Source organism: Rhipicephalus microplus, chromosome 8 (genome assembly GCF_043290135.1).
Source record: "Rhipicephalus microplus isolate Deutch F79 chromosome 8, USDA_Rmic, whole genome shotgun sequence".
NCBI lineage: Eukaryota > Metazoa > Arthropoda > Arachnida > Ixodida > Ixodidae > Rhipicephalus > Rhipicephalus microplus.
Window position 1 is genome coordinate 34,986,976 of NC_134707.1, and position 14,537 is coordinate 35,001,512.

Here is a 14,537-nt window from a genome sequence, read left to right on the forward strand (position 1 = left end):
GCCCACAACCCAGTACCAAAGCGGTAGCGATGTTGCTTGCTAACAGTGCGTTTTCTTCTTCACAATTTTCACCCACCAAAAAAGAGCCATCCTCGCGACCTAAGAGTCTGGAGACAAAGGGCTATGATATGGCTTAAGGCGGGTGACGTGGACGATTTCACGTTCACGCTGGCGCATGTCGTCAGATGGCGAGGTTTCACTGGCGAGGTTTGCTCCGAAACGCGGTAAATGCCCTCTTACTTCGGGACGAGTTTTAAGGAAAGGCCGGGGGTTTGGTAAGGAATAGCCAGCCACACAAGTGATCACAAGGAATAGATGTGGCGTCGTGAAGAGTCAGCGTTGTTTTCTTTTTGGCGTTGCTGTTCTTGTGACGTAAAGGTGCGTGCGAATTCACGACACTTTTCCGCTTTTCGGACAGCTTCAAACAAAGATGGGCATTCGGATGCGTCAGGACGGTATGGAAGGAGAGTGTCGATGGTGTGGGATGGTTCGCGTTCATAAAGAAGAAAGAAAGGTGAAAATCCAGTCGTAGACTGTGCCACGGTGTTGTATGCGAACGTGATGAAGGGAAGAATGCGATCCCAGTTAGTATGATCAGATGTCACATACATCGCGAGCATATCTCCGAGGGTGTGGTTAAATCTCTCCGTGAGCCCGTTAGTCTGCGGGTGTTATGCCGTGGTCTTGCGATGAACAAGAGGGCACTCAAAAAGCGGAATCATGACGACTTCTGATAGGAATGCTCGACCTCAGTCACTTAGTAGTTCTTCAGGTGCACCATGCCACAGTATGAAGCGATGGAGGACGAAGGACGCTACGTCCCGCGCAGTGGCACTTGAAAGGGTGCCGGTCTCAGCGTAGCGTGTTAAGTGGTTTTAAGTGACTATGATCCACCAATTTTCAGCTGATCTTGTCAGTAGAGGGCAATAGAGATCAATTTCGATCCGATTGAAAGTTTGGCAGGGCACGGAAGCGGTTGAAGCACACTGGACGAGTGGAAAGGCGGTGATTTGCGGCGTTGACAGTCAGGGCAGCCCATAACAAATTTTCGAACAAAATTATACATTCCGCGCCAGTAGAAGCGATGGCAATTGCATTTGTAAGTTTTGAAAACTCCGGTATGGCCACCTTGAGGGTAGTCATGAAAGGAGGCGCATATTTGGGATCGCAAGCTGCGGGGGACAACCAAGAGCCACTTACGACCTTCAGGGGCGTAGTTGCGTCGGTGTAGCAGCCGATCACGAATGGTGAAATGAGCAGCTTGTCTTCGGAGAGATCGTGATACCACAGTGGTTGACGATCCGGAGAGACAGTCAAAAAGGGAAGTGATGCACGGGTCTTTATGTTGTTAACTGGCAAAGGAGTCGAGGTCGAGAGATGCGACGGAGTTAGTACCAGTGGTTCCGCAGGCCGAGTCGGGAGGTAAAGGCGAACGGGACAGGGCGTCGGCGTCAGAATGCTTGCGTCCGCTGCGATAAATGACGCGAATGTCGTCCTCCTGGATTTGCAGTGCCCACCGAGCTCGGTGGCCAGAAGTATCTTTCAATGTGGCGAGCTAAAAAAGTGCATGGTGGTCCGTTACCAGGTCGACTGAGCGACCGTACAAATAAGGGCGGAACTTTCGAAGCGCCCACACTAGCGCTAAGCACTCCTTTTCAGTGACACTGTAATTAGCCTCAGCTTTAGTGAGCGTGTGCCTCACATAAGCGACGACATATTCGGAGTAGCCCGGCTAGCGTTGGGTGAGGACAGCGTCAAGACCAACCCCGCTAGCGTCTGTGTGAACTTCCGTTGCAGCTTTTGGGTCGAAATGCCGAAGAATGAAAGGAAATGTTAGAAGACTACGGAGCGTGGCAAACGCGATGTCGCAGTCAGGAGACCTGGATGAAAGGTCTGCGTCGCTGCGTAGGAGGTTGGTCAGTCGTGACATGATCGACGCAAAATTTTGAACGAAGCGCCGGAAGTACGAACATAGTACGACGAAATTGTGTAATTATTTCAGTGTAGTAGGTTTCGGAAACTCAGCGACTGCTCGCAGTTTTGCAGGGTCGGATTGAACACCATGCTTGGACATCATGTGCCCTAAGATGGATAGCTCTCGCGGGGCGAAGAGGCACTCCTTGGAATTCAGCTCCTTGGAGGCTGTCAAGGGCGTCGTCGATGCGCAGTAATGAATAGACGTTTTTCCGCGTCACCTTGTTTAATCGCCGGTAGGCGACGCAAAATAGAATCGATCCATCCTTCTTTTGAACTAGAACGACAAGAGATGCCTAAGGACTGTGCGATGGTTGTATAACGCGACGGCGTAGCAAATATTTGACCTGGTAGTTGATGACGTGATGTTCTGCAGCAGAGACATGGTACGGTCTTTGACGCAATGGCTGGTGTGAACCGGTGTGAATGTAGCGGTGTACTGCGGAACTGCGACGCAATTACGGTTCAGAAACGGCAAATGAATTCGCGAAGTGCTGGAAGAGATTGAGAAGCTCGGCGCGTTCTTGAGCTCTTAAGGTGTCGGCGATGGAACTCGAGAAGATGTCACTCGACGAGCATTCCAGTGGGAGAGGGCATGAAGTTCGGTCGAGGCGCTACTGCACGACTCGTCTGGCATGTTAATGAATAAAGAAGAAGCAGGTATTCCATTCTACCGAGACATTCGCTGGCAAGTAGCGTAAGCGGTGCAGAAAGGGGGTTGTGGACGAAAATATTGCTTCGACCAGCAGTGACGTCAAGTGTAGTCAAAGGCAAGGAAAAGGCTCTGCGGCTCATGAAAATGTCGGAAGGTGTAAACATTACCGTACCATCGTTATGGTCATCGCAGCAAACAGGGACAACGGTAAGAGAGGCTGGCGGAAATACACTGTCCTCACGCACGACGAGTTTTGGCGACCGCTCAAGAGTTTCGAGTAAAAGTTCATCAAACATGTGGGAAAATTAAACTTCAGTGCGTGCGCAGTCGATGACGGCATGATGATGTGACAAAAAGTCCCACCCGAAGATAACGTCATGTGAGCACACCGGCAGGACGATGAACTCGACAACGTACATAGCGCCATGGATGAATATGCGGGCCGTACAGGTGCCGAGAGGTCGAACTGGTTGTGCGCTAGCCGTGCGAAGCGATAGTCCAGAGGGTGGCGTGGTCACTTTGCGTAGGGAGCGGCAGAGCTGGGCGGCTGTAACAGAAACGACCGCACCTGTATCGACGAGGGCAAAGGTAGAAACACCATCGACAGATATATCGACGACGTTAGCAGGTTAAGTGTGAAGACTTGAGCATTTTGACGACGGCGCAGTTCTTGCCTCTGGAACTGCGGCGTTCAGTTTTCCCGGTTGGAAGAAGCGGGTCAGGGACGCATTAGGGACAGCGATCGCCTGCGAGGAGACGGGGAGCGAGGAGATGTGAGTCTGAGACTGGGGCTGGCGCGACTGAGACTCGGGAAGCTTACTGTAGCCATACTGTGGTGAGGGATAGAGAGCAGGTAGCTGCATGGGCTGTGGGTCATAAGATAACGGCCGAGTAGCGTCGTGGAGTGATTGGAAGCGACGGCGACAATATCGTGCCACGTGTCCTGGGGTACCGCAGGCGTAGCAGATCGGTCGATTGTCAGGTGTATACCAGGAATTGCTTACTCTCGGTGTTGCCCGAGATGTCGAAAGGGGGGTGGAGTGGGGAGGAGCTGAAGACATGGGTGGCAAATGCTGCTGGCGGGGTCTGCTGCGTACCACCTGGGCATACGTAAGAGGCGCGACCTCGGGCTGCATAGCCGGCGCATGGGAAACAGGCATGGCCACAGGCTGCTGGTGGGCAGCGACGGCAACAGCCTGAGCTACCTCTTCGGCAATAACGTCGCGGAGTGGTGAGGGCAGACGAGACAACGGCGGCTGGTGTGTGAAAGAAGTCAACAACAGTTGCCGACCTACTTTTTCACGCACAAAGTCTTTAATCTTTTGCAGAGTTGGTGAGGTATCGGGAACAGAAGTAAGGCTCGAGAGCGAGTCGGCATGTGAAGAAAATGGCCGAGTCAGGGCGCGCTGCTTCCTCAACTCGTTGAAACTTTGACATAAAGTCACAAGTTCCACCACGGTGGCAGGATTACGGGCCAGGAGCATCTTAAATGCGCCGTCATTTATTCCTTTGAGGATGCGCTGAATCTTCTCCGACTCGGGCATGACGATATTCACACGGTTTCCAAGACCAATAATGTCTTCGATGTAACTGGCGAACGATTCCGTTGGCTTCTGCGTGCGAGTCCGCAAGCGTTGTTCGGCTCTGGACTTGCGGATAGCGGGTCGGTCGAAAACGTCAGCAAACGACGTTTTGAAAAAGGACCACGTCGTAATGTCGTTTTTGTGGTTGTTATACCACATTTCGGCCACGTTAGCGAGGTAAAAGATGACGTTATTCAACTTGTCCGCGTCATCCCAGTTGTTTGCGCTCACCAGCTCGCAGTTAGTGAACCCGTCTTCCACGTCGGTATCATCAGCTCCGCTAAAGACCTTGGGCTCTCACAAGCGAAGAACGCCGAGTTTGCTGGAGGATGGAGTGGAAGAGCCAGGTTGCGCGTTGTTGGTGGCCATGATGGGAGGTAGCGTTCGGTTGCGCAGCTCCAGGTTCAGGCGACTGCGAATGGCAGCACCCAGGTTCAGGCGACGGGGAACGTCAGCACCCTCCACCAATTGAAAGAGGGTTTATTGGCGGGTGCTGCGACGGTGGCCTTACAATGAAAACACGATCGGGACAGAGCAACGTTCAAGCAGATGCCGGCGACGATCAGCACGAGGTGAGCGAGAGAAGCCCAGAATCCAGTACCCAAGCGGTGGCGATTTTGCTTGCCAACAATGCGTTTTCTTCTTCACAATATACATACATACATATATATATATATATATATATATATATATATATATATATATATATATATATATATATATATATATATATTTATATATATATATATATATATATATAAATATATATATATATATATATATATATATATATATATATATATATTTATATAGTAATGTAATTTGTATAGTGATGCGAAGCGAGTAAAATGGTCGAAATACAACTTGTAGCCGGCAGGGATCGAACTTCTAAACTTCTAAATACGTACCCGGTGCTCTACCAATTGAACCATGACGGCAGTCGCCCCCTCATCCACATTTTCGGGTATTTGTGCGCACGCAAACATGGGAGTGTGAGTCTACGCCACTCGAAGCCACGACGCAACCTTAAACCTAAATTAGTACACTTACGTTCCCGATACGTTTCTTGACTTCATTATCTACTGGTTTTCGTTACGTAGCTTGTGGAATGTTCAAAGTTTTCAGGGCACTATAATGACTGTTGCCAAATCTTAACGACGGGTCGGATCTACAATTCAGTTGTACCATCTTTAGCGTAGGTCATACAGTATGCGATTTGCAGCTTACGCACATCGACAGTCCACTAACGAGCAAAGTGCATTTTTTTTGTAGTGTAGCATCGTGTGTGGCAATATTGTGCTACATAAACTATGGCAATATTTAAAGTTTTCTTTCCTACCATTGGGCAACTCGTATTGCATTGACAGTCACGCAGAACAACTAATACAGAGAGTAAAAAATAGACATTTTATTTCCAAATATTTTCAGAGTAGTAATTACCACCAAGAAGATTCGTTCTGCTTAGCAACATAATAAATACCAGTGTGGTGCCCTCCGAAGGGTTATTTCTGAAACATGAAAATGTGATCCAATGAGAAAATTGAAAGAGAAAGCGTTTTCAAGTTGAAAAGCACCTCATTTTCTAGTTCACAGCAATGATGCACTGGGAATCAAGGAAATCCCAAAATTCACCAAAATGAACGATTTGTAAAAACTCGAACGTCCATGCTTCACTGAATAAGAAAAGGAATCAAACTAAGGGGGCATGGCAAACGTCGATAGGTGAAGCCTCGGGTACACCTAAAAAGTTTGTACACCTGTGTAGCTTTGATTCTGAGTGCGACTAACTCGTTCGCAGATTAAGTTTTGTTACAGTTCTGCTACACATCGGTCATGCCATTCTTTGTGACATGCACATTAGTTAAACTGCACTCAGCTTCCACAGTGTCGGAGATCGCATTATTGTTGCCACCTCACTAGTCGCAATGCTACATTAATTTATATGTAGGGTTTAACGTCCCAAAACCACCGTATGAGAGACGCCATAGTGGAGGGCTCCGGAAATTTCGACCACCTGGGGTTCTTTAACGCGGACCTAAATCTGAGCACACGGGCCTATGACATTTGCACCTCCATCGGAGATGCAGCCATTGCAGCCGGGATTCGATCCCGTGACTTACGGGTCAGCAGCCGAGTACCTTAACCACTAGACCACCGCGGCGAGATGCAATGCTACACTGAAAATTTCTATATAAATATACCAAAAAGTGTTCTTCCCACACAAAACTTGCACGGGAACGTTAACCAACAGTGAGCGATAATGTTATCAGCTTTACACGAAAATTTCAAAACGTGAGTTGTAATAATGCATCTTTTTCAAAGCAACCCAAATAACGAGTGACGTCGAAGTTTTGAGTATTCGCTCACTGTTCATTTCAGCGTCAATATTTGGACACATTTTTATTTAGTGACTTTCTTACTGACCACTATATTTGGTTTTCCTTTATGGAAGGATTCCCAGACAATACCAGTTGCAACCGTCTTTTGTGTCGAACTTGTTGCAGCCACCCAAGTTTTTTTTGGAAACATTACACGTTTTGGTGCTCTTGTTAAAGTACCAGCTTTCCATTGAGCTTGTGTCTCCCTCTTGCACTTCTTGTTTCGAGCAATTACACGCTGGAAATGCAAAGGCGAAGAAATTTCATTTCGTTTTCTTCATGAAACCCTGTTACAAGCATCTATGTTTGTACTTAACGCGAAATTACGCCACTGTGTAATTTTGCTAAGGTTAGAGTATTTAAGTAATATTTAAAATACATTAGCATGACTAACGTAAGGTGACGTTAACTATGAACAGCGTAATTGAAATCAAGATAATAGGCTTCTCTATAGTGGAGGTTGCGCTGGTTTTCATTGATTGCATTAAGAGTCTGCTAGTTATTTTCGTAATTGTTAAAGCCCTACTGGTTATGGTGGAGTCAAGTCAGCATTGATTAATACATTGAAGACTATGAAAAGTACTTCTAGGATTTAATTGAGACTTTCTACATTTATTTGATGTAGCAGAATACAAGTGAAAGTTTCCATAGAATATAATAAGTTTTGGCAGAAGGTATGATCCTGTACCTTAGAAAATATGCTGATGTCTTTACATAGCAATAAGGAAGCTGGTGATATGCAATGATGGAGGTACACTAGGTCCTTGTAATATGAATATCCAAGCTATCTTGGTCCATACATTTAACTAGAACCCCAGCGCTTTTGGAAATTGGAACCTCACGCTTCTTGCAACATTCTTTCAATGTGTTGTGGCAAAACAGTATTGTTTTGTAAACTTTAGAAAAATGTCGGTATGGGTAGAGCGTAGTAGCGAGTTTAACTGATTCTTGAGATCTCTTCTTATAGCTTTTATAGCTCAAAGCCACCATTGAAGATTAGCCTTGACAAATCTTCTATGTGCAAGTTTTCACGGAATACGGGTTGCTATAGTGCGGACAATTAACTGAGACATGATTTGGATTACAACACACTAGATTTAATGAACAGCCGCACAGCACATGCTCTGTATACAAATATACAAAAATCAATAATATTACCTTCAGATTCAAACTCGGACTCGCTATGCTTACAATCCAACCACGTTACACGCTAAATGGTCCTAGCCAAAGTCAGGCATCTCTCGTAGCCTCGTAGTTCCGCTCAAGATTCGGGCTGACGTTACTTGTCACCCTTGATTATATTGACGCCAATGTCCTGGTTAGTCGAAGCGATACCACTTAGGGATCTCGACGCTCTCGATGAACGTCGCCATTCCTTCCACTGCCGTCGTGGTCACCCATCTTCACCGTCGCCTGATGGTGACGTCGTGGAGGTCGCTGTGGTTTGGAATAGCGGCCACGGGCAATGTCCAGTGCTGCTCGCTGTCTGACCCAGGGACTGTGACCCGGGGACTATCTTCGGCGGCTTGCTTTGAAGGGGGTTTGCGCCAGAAACGTCGGCGCTCGCTGTGCGCGGCGGCTGCATCCCGAGCAGCTTCTCTCGAAGCATGTCGAGGTCTCCATCTGCTTCTCGGGACGCCCACGTCAGATGTTGCCGAGTTGCTGTCCTGCCGCTTCCATCGCCGATGTGTTTGCTGGCAATACGTCACTCTCCTGACAACCCCCGCTCGTCGCTGCTCGCGCGCTGATCGCGGCTGAGGTGACGCACCTCGGGCCGCGCTGTATGGTGCACTTGCTCACGCCTTTTCATATTTTCTCTGAATTTCGTCGTCCTCTTCATCTCTGATGGCCTCCTACTTATGACACAAGTGCACGAAGTGAGCGTCTTGCTGTATGTGACTGAATGACAATAGTCAACTCGCAGGAGGTCTGTTAAAGCATACAGTTTAGTTTCAGACCCTGTATGCGTTGTCTGTGGCCATTTCTATCGTCTGGGTAAATGTAATATTTGTAGTTATTTACAGGAAGCATACGGTGCAGTTTTAGACCCCGAGTGCATTGTCTGTAACTAAATCTATTCTGGGTAAATGAAATATCTGTAGGTACTTGCAATATGGTCCTAAAGCCTTTTTAAATTTATTGTTACAACTGCTGAGGAGAGTTGCCAATAGCTACGTTTTTTTTTCGTCTTTTGTTGTTTTAATTCTTTTCGGTTGATGGCCACCTACTTACAGAACACAGATACTACTGTGTTGTCGTTTGGTAGCACAGGAACTATGCTTTTGTCTTCGGCCTTTACGAAACGAAATCACTTCTGTTGTCAAAATAAAAACTCCCCACGTTTTTTTTGTTCCAAGGTTTTCATTGTTTACAGATTGCAACCTTCGTACCGTTATCTCTCCCTTTCTTTTCCCAAGTGTCTAAGTCACAGTCAGAAGCAACAATGAAAACATCAACAGGCTTTCGCATATTTGCAGCGACATCTGTCGATAGCAAATAAACAAAACAACGAACATAAACAATGAATATGATAACCAATTTCTACAGTCAGACCTTGACACTGTCTCAACCTGGTGCAATAAACGAAATAAACAATGAATATGATAACCAATTTCTACAGTCAGACCTTGACACTGTCTCAACCTGGTGCAATAAATGGCTTATGACTCTCAACTCTAACATATCTAAATGCATGTCAATAACCCGGCGATCTATTTCTTCCCCCTGTACCTACAGAATTAACGCCGTTCCCCTCCAGCATGTCTCTTCATATAAGTACCTCGGCGTTTACATTACCAACAATCTATCTTGGCACACGCATGTTACCTACATCTGTAATAACGCTAACCGAACGCTAGGATACTTACGCCGCAACTTTTCTCGCGCTCCGCTGTCCCTCAAAATTCTATTATACCGATCACTAATTCGCCCAAAGCTTGAGTACGCGTCCGCTATATGGGATCCCGTGCAGCAAAATTTAATTAACGCGTTAGAATCTGTTCAGAACCGCTCAGTTCGGTTAATTTGTTCTAATTATTCCCGTACTGCTAGCATATCAGAAATGAAATCTAACCTTGACCTACCCAATTTAACTGTCCGGAGGAAACTGGCGCGACTGCATTTTTTTCATAAGATATTTTTTCACAATCCATCAATGAAGCGAGACCTCATTTCACAACCGTCATACCACTCATCGCGCATTGATCATCAGCATAAGGTTGCCATTCTGTTTTGCCGCACCAAATTCTTTTCAGCAGCCTTCTTACCGAAAACAGCCGCCGATTGGAACCACCTTCCCTCTTCCGTTGTAACAATAACAGACCCTTTGTTATTCAAGACTGCAATTTCTCAGCAATGCTTGTAACTATACGCAGTTTCCATTATCTATCTTTGTCTTGTATGTGCTTGAATTCTTATACATTTTTAGTTGACTTATGTTGCCTTCCTGATTTGCGCATCTGACACTTGTTTCTTTATTTTGTCTTTTTTTTCTTGTGTGTTATAAATGTTGTACCCACCCCCTCTGTAATGCCCTACGGGCCCTGAGGGTATTCTAATAAATAAATAAATAAATAAACATTTTTTTCAAGAAAAATAGCTAGTTTAACCTCTGAGGCACCGCACATAAATAGGTACGTATGTCCTCTCACGAATTCCTATTGTACTATAAAACGTACACACAGATTTGATTGTACCTCTGAGTAAAACTATGCACTTTATACACTTCACGGGCTGTGCAGGGATTATTTTCCTATTGCTGAAGCACAAGAATTCTTGGTACAAGAGGCGGAAAGGTTAAGCCTTATTGCGACCACACGGGTGGCCTATAGGCTCCGCCACTGCAGGACTAGAATAAAGTTATATTCATACATCCTAGTTTGCCTGCCCCTAACTCCAACAGAACACGCTCGAATGTGCTCGAGTGTGACGCCTCCGGTGTTTCGCTTAACGGTGATTTGGGCAGACTGCCTTTGGGGACACGAAAGCGTAACATAGGGCATGTCACGTTGCTTACACGGTAGGAGCAAGTGGAGAAATAGAACTCGCTTTATCAAAGCAGAGAGCCGGAGTCGGGTCAATATACTAAAATCTGTTGCGCAGGCACGAGCTCTCGTGCAGGCCCTCGCGCCTGTACGAGCACGTGGAGCGCGCTCCATAATAACGGACCGGAAGTCACCTTTTAACTGTTAAGTTTTTAAGAGCGCACTCCACCAGCTAGAGCACGCTTGAACGCCATGACATAACGCGCCCAATGTCACAATCCCGTCACGTACGTCACAAACCTCTTTTTACTAGGCGGGTGACACATAACCGCAGGCGCGTATGGACCACGGGTACACGGGTATGTGCCACAGATGAGTGACAGTTATATATATACTCAGGAATGGCGGGAACATCGTTTTTTTCAAGCGTGAGAGTTAAGGAAAAGCTAACTTTGAGAGTGTTGGCCTGACGAATGCGAAGAATTGATGTAAGGGTTTCATCAGGAATCAAACCGCAACATTCTGCGTGGCAGTCAAGTATTCTACCACAGAGCCCCGCTATGTCTCGGAACTACTTTCACAATGAACCCCATGTTTTTGAAACGTCAATTGGGGTAGTAGTGCCAGCTATCCTTATTCATAAGCCTTAAATTTTTACTCCTTTCATATAGCCGTCATGTCCGGTTAACGTCAACTGTAGCTAAACGCCACCGGTAAAGTTGATTTTTAAGCAATGCCGAGGGCTACCAGCATCGTGAGGAAATGACTTGTCATCTGGGGCACGCCCCGATAAGGGTTTATAAACACTGTCCACAGAAAATAAAAAAAAAATATTTCTCTGTGTGACGGGACTTTTTGAATGCATTTGGGGGCGTATTTATTTACATTCATGAGCAAACTTTTTTCAGTATAGTATAGCGTGAATTTTTACGTAAAGCTTGTTGAAGAAAGAAAAACAAAAAACGTCCGAAGCCGTACCATGTGCAAACGTAGATTCAAATATTTTATCTTCGACGCACATAACATGCACACACCAGTCACATCAAACACAGCACTCACACTGACCACGGCTTGCCGCTCGCTCTGCACGACCGTACTTCACGCGCTGGGTCACCGTATTGAAGCACCATAATTCAATTTTTCACGGCGCTCCTGTGGGACCTTTCTTTCACAAGTAATGAAGCAATACACATTCACAACCTAGGTATATATTTGTGGTTGACTGATAAATGCCCTTCTACACACATAATTTTCTTCATAAGCCCGTGTGATATTCAGTGATTTTTAAACTATAGTGGAACTTTATTCTCAGCTGGTGCTCAGTCGCATTGGCTTAATTAGCATTAGAAGTACTTTGTCTTCATCCGTAAAATTCACTGAATTCGACACAAAGCCCAAAACGCCTTGCATGAGCACTTCAACGGCACACATTTAGCAGCACCGGCAAAGAACCGAGGTACATCGCCGCTATAACCTAGGCCTCTCAGAGAAGCGCCGCACGCCTATCGATGAACCACTGCTGGCCGTGACTACATCCTTGCTTCTCATCAGTTTTTGCCGTCGTTATTTTCCAAACACTAAAACATAGGTGTCTCCTATCCGTGTAGTTTAGGCTACAGAGTGACAAACGAACAAGGCGCTTCACAGTGCTGGTTTATGTTGCTGGCAGTGCATGGTGAGCTCTATATGCTGGTTCCGTGTGCCTGGGCCTCGTATCGGCGTTCACTTTCGCGTTAGTCGCTTGACATCTGCGGTCGTACGGTGCGGAAAAAGCAAGTTATGCTGTTAGTTCCACGGGCCTTTATATTTTGTGACACGCATTCTTTGCTTCGCCAGTGGCCTGTCCGAGCTCGAAGAGCTCTACTCACGGTAGTCGGTGCGGCAGTGTGAGCTTGCTACGTCGTCGCATTGGTACCGAATACGTAGCGAGGCTTTCTTTTGCTTCGTAATTGTAGCCTCTGAAATAACCGGCGACACTTTAACAAGCCCCTGTCGCCGGTGATCGGGGTGAGTGTGTCGCCGGCGCAGCTCACACCAGCAGTTAGCCGGCTAAGTGCCGAGATCTGCTGAGGCTTACTTCGCATCCCTTTTCGACGATCAAACTCTAGAAGCAACTACTGATGATCTCAACAGCTTACTTTTACGGCCATTAAAGTTTCTTTCCGGCATTCTTTGTAACTCGGCACTTTGAATCATGGCTTTTTTTTAAGGAGGGGGGTGGGGTGGAATGGGCCGACGTCCAGTGCGGCTCAACGGTGCGAAATACTTTGACACGCTCCATACGAAACAAAACAACAACCAGTAGTTAAAAACCTTCACTGCACTCAATTTTAACGTCTGTTGACAAACGTGCACATGAATGCCCACACAATAAACTTAATTAGCTGTTATTCAGTGCCCGTCCGAATGAGAAAGATGTCATCTAGTTACCACTTATTAAAGGTGGGGGCGTAAACTTTGCTGACAGAAAACTTGATTCACCATATAAGTGACCCCTACCATCAAGCCGGCGGGACACCCTTCAAAGATTAGGTGATCCAGTGGTTTGGGTGATCGTACCTCCAATGTTTTTCATCCGTTCATGTTTGCCGCTGTTAGCAATCCGACGTGTGGTATTGTTGAATCATGGTGAAAGTCGTAGTCGATCATACTAAATAGCCCCGCCGTTGTGGTCTTTTCGCCAAGGTACTCGCCTACTAACCTGCAGGTTGTGGGATCAAATGCCGGCAACGAAGGCTGCATTTTGGAAGGAGGCAAAAATAGTGTAGGCCCGGATGCTGAGATATCGGTGCTTGTTAAAGAAACCCAGGCGAATGAAATTTCCGGAGCCCTCCACTACAGCGTTTCTCGTGATTATATGGTAGTTTTGAGGTGCTAAACCGCACATAATTATCGATCATTGAAAGTAGAAGCCCCAGCGTACCCTCTCCCATTTATAGGAGCGAAGCTCCTTATAGCGGCACTTGTTCGTCCCTCATAGCCGTTGTAGTATGTAACAAGTATAACATTTTGACCTTCAAGGTGGTGCCGGTGAGAGATTTCTTCTGTGCGTTGTTGAACAATAAAATATAGTGCTCAATGTACATGCCAATGGCTGCTAAGTGGAAATGAGAGACGGGAGCATTCGGCTTTTAGTTAACGCGCACGCTGCGATCCCCGTTTGCAGCCATTGGCATGTACACTGAGCACTATCTGACAAGAAAGGGTTGCTACATTATACTCGCTGGGTGTAACCTCCTTAATTTTAGAAAGGCTTAGCGAGCGTTGAGCCGCAGTGCAATGAATACAATGAACTAGTATATACCATGAACTCGAGGTGGTTAAAGGTGGGAAGTAGATACGAAGCGCAACCCATAAGAAAGTGAAAGCCGAATTCTCCTATCTCTCATTTCCCATGAGCAGCCATTGGCATGTGCATTGAGCACTATCTGACTGGAAAAGGTTGCTACGTTATACTCGCTGGGTGTAACCTCCTGGGTTTTAGAAAGGCTTAGCGAGCGTTGGGCCGCAGTGCCATGAATACAGTGAACTAGTATAGATCATGAACTTGAGATGCTTAAAGGTGGGAAGTAGACACGAAGCGCAAGCCGTAAGAAAGTGTGCGTGTGCCACCTTTCGTTTAGTTCTTGGAATTTCCGCTGGATTTTGGTGCTTCTATATGGGGAATATATGATGAAAAGGTGCGAGATGGTGGTAATTGGAGTGCTGAATAGATGGACGAACGGACACACAGACAGACGCATGGATGGACGCGTGAACGGACGCAGGGACGGACACACGAACAAACGCACGCACGGACGGGTGGATGGATGCATGGATGGTCACACACACGGACGCATGGACGGACAGCAGCAAGAACAAATAAACGGACGAATGCTTCGCCCCACTCTCCATCATTTACTCCATGGATATGCTGCCGTTTTTATCCACGGCCTTTCTTTTCCCTTTCCTGTTTCCCTTTTTT

General features: G+C 46.5%; 2 protein-coding genes across 2 annotated transcripts in view; one reads left to right on the plus strand and one right to left on the minus strand.

Moving 5' to 3' along the window:
• LOC119187091 (rab-like protein 2A) overlaps nt 1-14,537 on the plus strand; it is a 290,773-nt gene that overhangs the window by 57,631 nt on the left and 218,605 nt on the right. The gene's annotated exons all lie outside the window — the stretch shown is intronic.
• Nucleotides 5,597-14,537, minus strand: part of LOC142769141 (uncharacterized) — a 39,783-nt gene continuing 30,842 nt past the window's right edge. Inside the window, exons 5-6 of the mRNA XM_075872093.1 lie at nt 6,637-6,828; nt 5,597-5,720 (exon numbers count right to left, since the gene is read on the minus strand). Of these exons, the coding sequence (XP_075728208.1) occupies nt 6,656-6,828 (173 nt within the window). The 3' untranslated portion in view covers nt 5,597-5,720; nt 6,637-6,655. The remainder of the gene's footprint in view (nt 5,721-6,636; nt 6,829-14,537) is intronic.